Source organism: Acomys minous (assembly GCF_964271855.1).
Source record: "Acomys minous genome assembly, chromosome: 2".
NCBI classification, from domain to species: Eukaryota; Metazoa; Chordata; class Mammalia; order Rodentia; family Muridae; genus Acomys; species Acomys minous.
This window is the reverse complement of record NC_140484.1, coordinates 78,587,477-78,600,293: the sequence shown is the minus strand read 5'-3', so window position 1 is coordinate 78,600,293 and position 12,817 is coordinate 78,587,477. Positions and strand designations below refer to the sequence as shown.

Sequence of the window (12,817 nt, the reverse complement as noted above, 5' to 3'; positions counted from 1 at the left end):
TTCACAGTGGTAGCAGTGTAGCAGAGAGATGCATAATGGGTCAAAGCACTAAGAAGAAAAACTGAGAACTCATCATGAATAGAATGTATTCAGTACTCTGCCTCTCATGGGCACAATCATACTGTTATATTCAGAGACCTGGAGAGGCCTTCATTTCAATCACATTTTCCCAGAACAGAACTAGCATGGAGTCAGATGGGGAAGAAGATGGGGAACCAGGAGGGAGAATGTGTGAGAGACAGTTCAAATGCAGTGACCCAATATTCTTTCCAAGATTTAATCTATTATCTTGAATAAATGTTTCTCCATTTTCTTATGGTCCTAAGTCAATAGTTAGAGACTTTTAATGGGTGTGTTTTTATTTTTATTTTTTTAGACAGGGTGTTATTATGTAGACCTCACTGGCCTAGAACAGATGATGTAGACCAGTCTAGCCTTCCTTCTGCTTGAGTGCTGGGATTAAGTGTGTGCCACTCCTAATGGTGTGTCTTTAAGTTTTCCACAGTTAAATATCTGCTTTGCTGTTAGATGCTGACATTCTCACACAGCCATGCTAAAAGGTTCACCCTAGAGTCAGTTTTTAAGTTGATGTTCCTTAAAATTGACACCATCTGAACTTGAGTGGAGTCTGACTTTATACTCAGTAGCATGATTTATAGTAAATGTGCAATAAATACTATATGGCATTTAAATATGTTTACACATCAATACTTGGTATAGAGTGAACATAATGATTGATACTTTCCATTAATTTGATTTTTTATTGTAGTGATAATTTAATTGTTAAGTTTAATATAGTAAGAGCAGAATGTTTTTAAAAATGTAGATCTTATTAGTGATAGGTTATTTCTGCCAATAAAATAAGTCATTTCAAGTCAGATTAAAAGAAAAAAAGAGGCAGGTTTACTTGGGAACAGGGGAGCAGGGGCTCCTGGGTGAGTTCACTAGCCTCTGGGCACAAGGTGAAGGGAAATGATTTATTCACAGTACACTGGACTTGTACACTAAGGTAGCTGGCACCTTCAGGTCATGGGGGTTGGGACTGCCTGCAGGTATGCCAGGAATGTTAGAAATGTACAGCTGGGCCTTGGAGGCTTTCCTATCTGGGTTGAAGATGGATAAAGGGTTTTACTGGACCATGTAGGGGAAGGAGGCTCCCCGGGAAACTCCAGCTGAACAATTAGTATTATGTCATTTTTACCTAGAAAAGTGAAACAACATCTTACATTTTTCTACTTCTCAGTTTCTTCATTAAATATTAAGAATCTTTATTATATATTAGGAAAATTAATAGAAAAAGTTAAGAACAATACAACTTGCTTTATTTCATATATGTACTCTTATCAGTTTTTGAGGCTGATTAAAGAGAAAGTAGTAAGAGTAAATAATCCATTGTGTATTTCACATTTTAGGTAACTTACATTGTAAGGAAGGAAGGAAGGAAGGAAGGAAGAATACCTTTCATCCCTAGAGTTGAGCACACAGTTTTGTAACAGGATGAATCAGTTGATAGTCAATCAACTAACAGTTCTCCTCTGGAAAAATTTTACATTAAAGGTACGTAAGGGCATCCATAGGAATGTCCATACGAGCTTATGTTAGATTTCAGTCTGTGTATACCTGTACATGCACTTTTTTCCTGTTTTGTTCTGGTTTTTGTGGGGGCGGTGTTTTTTGTTTTTTCAAGACAGGGTTTCTCTGTGTAGCCTTGGCTGTCCTAGACTCACTTTGTAGACCAGGCTGGCCCTCGAACTCACAGCAATCCGCCTGCCTCAGCCTCCTGAGTGCTGGGATTAAAGGCATGCGCCACCACGCCTGGCGCACTTTTGAAAAACACAAAATGATGCATAGATCTTCCATATATATAAAAGCCAATGAACCAATACAAGAGTGGGGAGAAGAGAAGAGGTAGTTAAGATAGTTCAGAAGAATTTCAGAACCTAGACCCCTAGTTTAATAATTAAAAAATAAGGTGTGAGGCAACAGATATTATATGGAGAAGTTTATTAAATGAGCATGGGGAGAGAAGGAAAGGGAGAGGGGTACCCCAGACAAAGACAGAGACAGAGACAGAGACAGAGACAGAAGAAGAGAGAGGAGGAGGGAGAGAAGAGGTGAGAGAGAGAGAGAGAGAGAGAGAGAGAGAGAGAGAGAGAGAGAGAGAGAGAGAGACTGAGAGCTCTCCATGAGGAGGGTTTGGCTTTTTATAATCTTGGGCAGGGCCACGCCCAGGGCAGGTAGGCAGTGACATCACAGGTAGGCAGACTGTGGCAGAATCCTAACACCTAGCACTTAAAAGAAAGCTAAAGAAAAATCCCAGATAAGGCTTTTACTAAGGGCTTCCAGTACAAAGACAAAGGAAGGCAGCACAGGAGTGTCTGCAGTTACTACCTTTAGGTTTTTGTGGAGACTGCTTTTAAGAAAATTAAAATAGAAAAGGCATGTTTATTAAAGTGACAGAAGCTAACCAAGCGGGGAACATTCTTTTCTGGGAATACATGGAGCACTTCTTGGAACTCAAGTACTCTCTCTTTTCCTTCCTTTTATAGTCTGGTGTTTTTACTCATGGTAACTGAGGGAGAGCAATTAGACAGACTTAGATTAAATTAGCCTTGAGTTATCGTTTTGGGCACAACATTTCTCAGTGATTGCCATGTCTACACTCAGTACTGAATAACTCTGACCAAAGATTAAAGTAGCAGAGGAACAAGACATGGTTGTAAAGCAGAGATGCTGAAATGTTTCAGGTCACATCAGATATGTGCAAGGCCAAAAAGTCTGTTTTACCAAAGCAGCCTTCAAGTTATTGCAAATAGCCTAAGCAATTTAATTGTAATCCACATATCAGAAATGTTATCTACAGAAAATCCGGTAGAAAAGAAATGATATGCTCTCCAACTAGGGACCTCTAAAATTAGTGATTTTAAACTCAACCAAGCATAAATTAATCAAGGTAACCTTGTTTAGATTTTCTCTGGTAAGAATTCTATTCCCTTATTTATTCTTAAAATTTGAGGGATTTGGATTTACTAGTGGTCATTCAAGTGGCTGTGTAAAATGCCAGCAGTTGTAGTTGGTCTGATCACAAAAACCTTCTGATCTATAAACATCCTGACCTTGTGTCATAATCTGGTCTTTAATGACAAAACTAGTTAAAAAAAAAAAAAAGAACACATATTGCACTTTTGATGTGTAACAGGCGAAGGGCCCAGGCCTTTTATCATTGCCCTATGGCTTCATTTTCTAAATGAGTGAACCATCACTTAGATTAATTTAGGAGACCTTGAAACAAAAGCTTTATGAATTTAATGATTGCTCTGCCCAGAAAACAATGTATAAACCTTAGTTTCAGTGTTCAAATGAGTAAGTTTATTAAGCATGTAGCAAGCAAAAGTAAAAGAACAAATGGAAAGCAGCAGATAGATAGCAAAATCTCATCAAATTGGATGCTTACAAATTCAGTAGAAATTGGCTGGAGGAAGTTCCATTGAGACAGCCTGCTAGATTATGTAACTGGGAATCCCAGACTAAGCAGTGCTCCCTTGGGTCAGGACTTTAAATAAAAGAACAACTATAAAGCAGCAGACAGACAGTGATGCATCAAATATGGTCCTTACAGCATCTGGCAGACATGACTAGGGAAGCACTGTTTAAGCAGTCATGCTGGAGTGCCGGACAGAGTGCCAGACAGAGTCCATCTCTGCCTGGAGGAGCTCCTGGCTTCTCATTCCCAGCACAGATATATTTATAACATGAGATAAGCAATAGCAACCACAGTTTACTTTCTACTTGTTCTGAAGGCCATGTCTTTAATACTGTTTTGCTATTCTCTTTCTTTTCCATGGCATCAGGGAGTCAACCTTCGTAGGACAAGGAGTGTGGGAGGACATGAGATAAATTCGCTCAAGTATGAAGAAGGGGATCTTCACTCCCATAGTCCACTCTCAACATGTAGAGGCAGCACATAACAGTTTACCAATATAATTTATAATGATGATGCACATTTTTCTATTTATCTATAAGATTATCTGTGAGACTTGAATGCATAGAATACATACCATACTTTTAATGGCTGACAGGTCTTAAGTTCAGGGCCTGAACATACATCTGTCCTTTATCCCATGGAGGTCTAGAGATAAAAATATAAAACTCATTTGCATTGAATGTGTGTGTACTCTTAAGCTAATCAATAATATGTCTCTTTTCCTCTTTTAGAGGAGGCAGATATTTAGTTCAGTATCGGAAGTCTTGGCAGCATTGTTGTTTGTAATAATGATGTTGGTTTTCCGTGCACTTACTGACGTTAATGTTGTTGGACCGTATCGTTTCACTCCTCAACCCGTTGCTTCCATGCCTTCTTTCATCAAAGATGCCAAGGAGTGGGAATTGATTTACATACCTTCTGATATTGATGTGGTAACAAAAATCATTGAGGATGTAAAGAAGAATCTCAACACCACTATAAAAGGTTAGATATTCAAGTTTTTGATAAAATACTGCTACATATATAGAAAATGCTAAATATTAAGGTTAAGGGGGATTCTGTGTCTTACTATTAATATTTGTGATATGATGATGATAAGTAGGTCAATGTGGAATTGGTAGAGAGAGAGAGACAAACAAGTGAGAAAAATAGAGAAGCCAAAAGTAAATCTATTACACTAAGACACTAGAATGACTTTGACAGTGATGCACCAGAGTGGAAGGAAAGAAAAACCTACCCAACAAACAGTACTCTAACAACTGGACACCACTGGACACCACTGGACAAAACAACAAAAATCCATATCCTCTGCAAAATTAACTGAAAATGGGCTGTGTACCTAAATGTGAAATGATGAAGCCTTTAGGAGAGAACATGTGATAAAATCTTTGTAACTTAAAGCTAGTTGAAACATTAGACATGATTCAAAATTCATGATTAATGAGGAAGATGTGAGTTATTTGGACTCTTGTTACATAATGCAGAAAGAAGTGCCTGCTCTTGAAGTTAAAATGGTCGCATTCTGTTTCTTGCAGGTGACTCATTTTCCTACCTTACTGCAATTGCAAAACAGGTCCCTTAACATTTTCTCTTTAGGTTGTAGTCCTGTGGAAGTTGATTTGGGGGCATGGAGTCAGTTGGTTTGTATGTTCACAGTGCTACAGATTAAACCTAGGAGTATTATACATGCTAGAAAAATCCTTCTGCTAGGCTATGTGCTCAGCCATGGAGCTTTCAACTCTATATAAATTGAAAACTACATCAGCAATATTTTTATTAATTTATTCAGATTACATCTCAATTATTATCCCATCACTTGTATCCTCCCGTTCCTCCCTCCCTCCCTCTTTCACCCTATTCCTCTCCCCTAGGCCTTTGACAGAAGGGATCTCCACCCCCACCATATGGTCTAGGTTAGCAGAAGAGGGCAGTAAGCCTCCCAGACAACAATTGAGCCAGGAGAATCAAAGTTACTTTTATAGTTGGGGTACCTCTCCAGTGAGCTTATCTAAAAGATACCAAAAGTGTATCCATGATTTATATGTCTTTATTTTATCTTATTTTTACATATATATTTATGTTATTACACATATATACAATAGATTACCTATAGCAAGAAGAACCACGACACAATCGGGAATTATATAAATGTTACATTCTTGGCATTTTGGCTATTTTTATTTGATGGCCTTGAAGAAGACATCTTTCCTATCTTGGTGTGTCTACATTTCTGAATGTAAATCAATCTCCATCACATATTGTCATTGTCAACTTAAAACACCTTTCTAGACCTAATGGTTTATATGTCTTAATGCCAGATGTAGGGGTGAAAGGAGGTCCTTGACTGGCTACTGGAAAGACTTGAGGGAGAAGTAAAGGCAAGAATTATTAATATTACAAGCCTTAGAATGGGAGGAAGCCACAGGAGGCCAGAAGAGAGGTATTTTAAATGTCCAAATCAGAGTCTGTTAGAGTATCTTGGTGGCCTCACAGAGCACGCATCCTCTGTTCCCCCTCTTAATTTTACTTTGACCAAGGTTGGACCAAAGAGTGATGAACCCAACACCTGTTTTGGAGCATTTGGATCACTGTTGGAGTGGCTTGAATCACAGTGTGATTTCTACTAGATAGGGAAAAAAACTTTAACCATTACTCGATTTTTAGGTTAAAACAATAGTGAGGGTGTTTTCTCAGCTGCTAATCGGCACCACAGCATTGAGTGAAACCAAGTCAGGATGTCCTGACTGGACACCACTTTTTCTTATGGAGAAGAAAATCATTCGTGGTACATAGTTGTCTAAATAACATCTCATAGAGATTTGACTCTAATAACTAGAGAGAGTGATCCCTCAAACTGTTTAAGAAACATACCAAGCTGGGTGTGGCGCTACATGCCTTTAATCACAGCACTTGGGAGGTAGAAGCAGGTGGATTGCTGTGAGTTCAAGGCCAGCTTGGCCTACAAAGTGAGTCCAGGACAGCCAAGGCTACACAGAGAAACCCTGCCTTGGAAAAAAAGAAAGAAAGAAACATGCCAATCATTTCCATTTGGGGTTATACATTTCTGGTGGGTGTTTCAGACTATGCAGGCTGCTAGATTTGACTGGGTTTTTTTTGTTAGCATCAGGCCCAGATGGGGAACATGTCCTTTTGAGCCTTCTAATGTCTGTATTTCTTAAGTTAAGGTAATTTTTAAAAAGAATTCTTGAATTCATTTTCAACATTTCTTTTTCCCTGGTACTAACACAACATGTACATTGGGTGTCTTGTCTGTGAGGCTCTATTCAGCTTTCTTCTGATCTATCACTCTGCAGCTGAGGCTGGACAATTTGCACTGATCCGTCTTTACTAATTGCTTCCTCTGTTACTATCAAACTATTATCCAAAGAGTTTTACTTTCTAAGGTGTAATGTGAAGTGCTATCCACTCCCTATCTTTACTGTCCTTTGAAACAGCTTTATATATTATCAAGAAATATAATGTGCCTCCCAAATATACTATTTGTCTATTTTATGTGTATGAGTCAATGGATTTCCGTGTTCTTGTAGCAGTACAAGCACAGTGGCAATCAACTAAAGTATTATTATCACCTCCAAGAGACTGTACACAGTTTCGGAGTTCCAGGGAATTAGGAAACACTAGAATGCTCTCTGTCCCTGCAGACTGCCTTGTTGGATGTTTATTGTGCTACTACTGGCGCATCTAACGTCAAATAACCTTTTCATAGTTTTATAAAACACCTAAAATATTTTGTATCTGAAGTATCCATTAGTTATTCATGTCAATACTTAAGGAAAGGGCCATAAAATTCATAATATTTTAAATTGATTTCATCTGTACGAAGTATCTCACCTCTCAAACAGAATTATTGGTTGTTTTTACGTAAGCCGAAAGTTTTGTCTCCCATAGTCCGAGGGTTTCCCTCAGAAGCTGAGTTTGAGAAGTATATCCTGTTTGAACATACGTCTCAGAAAGTGCTGGCTGCCATTGTTTTTGACTGTGGCTTTAAAAGCAAAAATGATCCTCTGCCACTTGAGGTAAGAAAAGTTTATTTAGGGTTTTCAAATAAGTACTGCTTCTAGGATTTTTAATGAATATGTTATTATTAGCCCAGTTTTGCAAATGAAGGAAATATCATTCCTGAGAATAAGATAGTAATGTGTAATAAAGCAAGAATATTAATCCACTGGTGAGTGATGTAATGTCTGTGTACCTATACTGACTATGAGGGAGTGTGGTCATAAGGCTTTAATATCAGCTTGACTAGATTTAGAATCACCTAAGCAATCTATGAGGATTTTTCAGAAATGCTCAACTAAGGGAAGAAGAACCTCTCTAAATGTGAGGAACAGTGTCTCCTGGGCTGTGTGATAAAATAAAAGGGGGAGGAGAACTCTAGCAGAGTCCTAGCATTTCCTCTTTGCTGTTTCTTGGCTACAGTGTGAACTACTGTGCTCTGCCATGCCTTTCTTAAGCTTTGGAAAATGAGTCAAAATAAATCTTTATTCCTTGACATTGTTTCTGTCAGGTATTGTGGTCACAGCCACATAAAAAACACAGGAGAGAAGTGTAGACTAGGAGGGAACTGTAATCAGCCAGTGTTTGCTGTATTCCATACAGGGTGGTAAAGATGGATTTTAAGTGAGAGACATTTTTATCAGCAGACAACTGAACTCAGAAATCCTTTCTTTGAATGAAAGGCACACTGTAATTCTTTTCATGAATCTCCTGAAAACTTGAAGACTTAGCTTATCAATTCAGCCTTAGGGTATCAGGGCTGAAGAGGTTGTAGGTATCTACAGAAAGAGGAAAAAACAGTGCCTTGAATTTGGAGTCTAGCAAGTTTTATAGGCATCCCATCCTGGGGTTGTAGAAATATCATCTAGAGATGGAGCCACATCCACTGTTTGTAAGACAGGTGTAATCTTAATATCTGGTCCATGTTTTCATGGCTCCATTCATCTATGCCAGCTTTCTCTCTGTAGCATAAAGCTATATATCTACTGATGTGAATTTAGGCACATGTGCATCAACATACATTGGCTCAAAATATCTTCAGTGTCATGTCAAGTTTCATTATTACTACCTGCCGACTATTCTCAAATCCTTGAATGTAATTTCCAATACTAAAATCCCTGTAGATTTTCTCTAGTGCTGAGTCTATTTGGATAATTTTCTTTCTAAAGTCTTGGTTGTTTATTATTGTGTATGATGTGTGTGAGAGTACAGCCATGGCCACAGCACACATGTGGAGGTCAGGGGACCAACTTTGGAGAATCAGTTCTTTCCTTCCACTGTGGGCCTTGGGACTCAAACTTGGTTCTTCAGGCTTACACACCAAGTGCTTCTACACCCTGAGCTATCTTGACAGCCTTGCTTTCATGGTTTTCTAAACAAATATTATAGTATCTTTGATGATGTAATTTCTAATATAAACTAACTGATAGATACCAATTCTCTTTAGTTTTTGTTTGTTGGTTGGTTTTTTTTCAAGACAGGGTTTTTTGTTTTGGGGTGTGTGTGTGTGTGTGTGTGTGTGTGTGTGTGTGTGTGTGTGTGTCCATCCGTCCATCCCTGGCTGTCCTGGACTTGCTTTGTAGACTAGGCTGGCCTCAAACTCACAGAGATCCATCCATCTGCCTCTGCCTCTGCCTCCCTGAGTGCTGGGATTACAGGTGTATACCACCACATACAGCTTAATTCCCTTTAGATTATTTTTTGGAGAACATCTTTTGTTTATCCATGTGAATATTGTAGCATACCTGTCCAACCTTGGTTAAAATCATGTCATCCTAAGTAAAAGACTGTAGTTTGGACACTTGACATGGTTCCATAGGTTAAAGAAAGCCTGACAAGTTGAGGTTGATCCTTGGAACCCATGACAGAAGGAGACGGCTGGCTCCTGAAAGTTATCTTCTTACTTCCACATGTAGGCCATGCATGTATATACCTGTGTCCTCCCTCTCTCCCTCTCTCTCCCCATCTTATATATACACACAATATATAATGAAAAACAAAACAAAACATGGCCATGTCATATAACTGGCAGATTTTAACACAAGAATATATATCCTAAGTCTAACAGATAGATATGACTATATCGATATATGAGGTAAAATAGTTGAATAAGGTCTTCAAAAGCCTCAGACACACACAGAATATGGCATTTAAAGTTGTTCTCACAATCCTAAATTTCTTTGACAACAAGACAGGTTAACTACTGACAACAGCCAGCCGACCTCAAAGAAGATGATGAATATCAAAGAGCCTCCTTATGGACATGGCTTCAAAAGTGGCAAAAAAAAAAAAAAAAAAAAAAACCACTGGGCAAAATGCCCTCGTTCCACCACTAACAGAATCTGCTTAAAAATGGGCAACTTAGATGCAGGCAGAGTCAACAGCTGCACTCTGCCAAGTCAGGGTAAGCAAGTCCTCAATAGTTCCTGCCCTGCGAACAAGTCTGGCAGAAATACTAGGCCAGAAAGCTGAAGATGAGGCTCCAACGTTATACAGTGTATTGGGGGACTGGTCAGGAGGTAAACTGTCTTAAGTCAATTTGTACATTTTGGAAACTGCTAACCCACACTGCTGATTCACTCAGGAATTTAAGTTTTATTCCTTTTCAAATCTCTGAGGGGCATTGAAGACAAGATAATATAGTTCTATAACCAAGGTTAGCTGGTTAGGGCACAAGATCATTTTAGATCAAGATAAAGAAGTTAAGCTATTAGAGTTGAGATAAGATAGAAATTGAATCTCATTTGGAAATCTAGACCCAACAAGACAGGAAAAATACTTACTTCAAACGAGACGAATGCAGATGGCCAAGTCACTATGAATGTAACATATATAGTATTCAGTATTCTCATGATTGTCACATGGTTCTCCCTGCTGTATGTAGTTTGTTTTACACATGTGTAATAAAATAAAAGTATATATTAAAAAAGAAAAACAGAACAGATTTTAAACTTATAGTGGCTTACATAGGCTCATGTACATATATCACACAAGATTTATACCCACGCAGAAGTGTCTCCATTCTCACATCTTCAATTTTCTACTATTTACCCTAGAAATTCTGTATAGATACCATTTAGTTCTGCTTCTGGGACTTTGGCCAATTTGACTTGTTTAATATGGGGCTGCTCCTGCAAATTTCTATTCAGCTTGTAGTTGTATCCCAGCCCTTTCTGTTCTTTCATAATAACCTGTGCGTATTTCTAGTAGTCAGACAGCTTTCAGGGAACACAGACAGGTCTGTATGTTTTCAACAGGGATTTTAATATAAGAAAATGCTATTTATAATATTTAATTCTAAATTTGAGTCACTCTTAGCTAACAATGTAGAATGTCTAGCATGCTTTTCCATGGGTAAACCAGACCTCTCTTGAGCCCTCATTTCTTAGGCCATCTATATTATAAGTACTCACTCGCTTGTGCATGGAAAAACAAGTATTAGGTGATGCTCTAAGGAAATGCCTTATTTCATACAAACAGAACTCAGTGTCATTCGCTGTCCTAATAGCAATTTTAGTTCATATTAACCATTATTCATTTTCCCCCTCATAGTAACCCCACTATTTGCTTGGTGCAAAATTGTGAGTGCTTGGTATGACCATGTGGCAATCGTGCAATTCTCATTGGAGAATTATTGATTTCCCTGTACCAGTTATTCTTCTAACCTAGAAAAACAAAAGCTTTTCATTGAACAGAGCTTAGGGTTGTAGGGATGGAAAGTGTAAATTGTTCTCCCAGATATTCACTTATAGAGTGATTTCCCTGAGGGCCAGTTCAGCTTCCATGCCTTTGTTCTCATGCCCTCATGTTCTAGCTCTGAGGCACAAGTCTGGGTGAGGTACTGTTAGCTACATGAGCTATATACTACTCACTAGTGTCCATGATTAATATGGGATTCCTCCTAACCTGAGGGATTGGCTGAGAATTTTGTTTTGTTTTCTCAAGGCAGGGGTTCTATGTGTAACCCTGACTGCCCTTGACCTCTCTAGACCAGGCTAGCCTCCAACTCAGAGATCCACCTGTCTCTGCCAGCTGGGATTAAAGGTGTGTGCCACTGCATCCATTACCTGAGACTGGACAGGTCTTTTCAATTTCTCCTCTCAGACTTGCTCACTGAATGTTGGAACAGGACTCATAGGAGAACCCTGTGTCAATTACCTTCTATGATATAAAACAAGCCCCTGTGCCTTGTTCATGAAATTTAGTAATTAGAACCAGTGATGCATGTATACTAGGGAAATGATTAAGTAACAATAAAACTGCATAAAACTATTTAGATACATTTCCTGGGAATTATGCTGAGGAAAAAAATGCCAGTCCTTCAAAAGTAACAGTTGCCTATTCCATTTAAATAAGTTTCCAATTGAAAAGTTTAGTGTGTGTGTATGTGTGTGTGTGTGTGCACGCGCGCGTGCACGCGCATGCATATGATATATACATTTATGTGACATTATATATATAACCAGGATGAAAATGTTGATAGAATTCAGTGAGTGTATTCAGAATTCCTAAGGCATGTATGTCTCTAGGTGTCTATAGGTATGCATGTCTGCCTTGGGTTGCACACAGAATTTTCTTACACATGGAGCGTTCCATGTCCACCACCACAGTGAAGACGGCAGACAGGCCCCTTATCCTCTTCTTATGGCTATCTGAGCTCAGAACACCAGAAGTTTATATTTTTACTGAACAAGTAATGGAATGTTTTAGGTTCAGAATTTGTCATTACATTAACTCATGTTGAAACGTAATGGCTATTGAAACTGTATTAGGAAGGAACTTTTAAGAGGTCATCAGGTCATGAGGGCTCTCCCCTGATGGGAGAAGAATTCAGCACCATTTTGTTTCTTCTATTCTTTGTCTTTCACTCCTAACCATGTGTAGGCTCTGTTTCTTAACAATTAAACTTTATTATACAACCCAACTAGCTTACACAAGAAGGAAAAAAGGTCAAAGGGAAAAAAGAATGAGCCTTCCAGTATCCGTTCCACGGGACAGGTCCTTAGGTGTCTCTGGCCTGCTTGCTGGTCCAGCCTGTTCACTGATCCAAGTGCGCTCAAGCCTGTTCTGAACCTGCTGCTGCTCTCCTCTCCGCCTGCCTGAGTCACGTGTGAAGGGCGGTCTCCTTCTCCCATTGAGGGTCGATTAGAAAAACCATAGTCCAGGTGGAATCCCCAGGTCTGCTTCCTGAATTCCAGGCCCAGGATGGCTCCACTCAGTCTATCACAAGGTATCCATGGGGTGCCCAAGGGTAAAGCCCGCCAAGACTGCTTTCACCTGTGACAAAGCTTACAGTCTTTCCCACAACCATGTGAA

The 12,817-nt window shown here is 39.0% G+C and overlaps 1 protein-coding gene across 4 annotated transcripts in view; it reads left to right on the top strand.

Annotated features, from left to right (window-relative positions):
• The first annotated feature begins 1,444 nt into the window (after positions 1 to 1,444).
• Positions 1,445 to 12,817, top strand: part of LOC311592594 (phospholipid-transporting ATPase ABCA3-like) — a 99,634-nt gene continuing 88,261 nt past the window's right edge. For all 4 annotated transcript variants that reach the window (XM_084773201.1, XM_084773198.1, XM_084773200.1 and 1 more), the window contains exons 1-3: positions 1,445 to 1,557; positions 4,216 to 4,468; positions 7,394 to 7,521. In XM_084773201.1, coding sequence (XP_084629327.1) covers positions 1,498 to 1,557; positions 4,216 to 4,468; positions 7,394 to 7,521 — 441 coding nt within the window. In that variant the 5' untranslated portion in view covers positions 1,445 to 1,497. The remainder of the gene's footprint in view (positions 1,558 to 4,215; positions 4,469 to 7,393; positions 7,522 to 12,817) is intronic.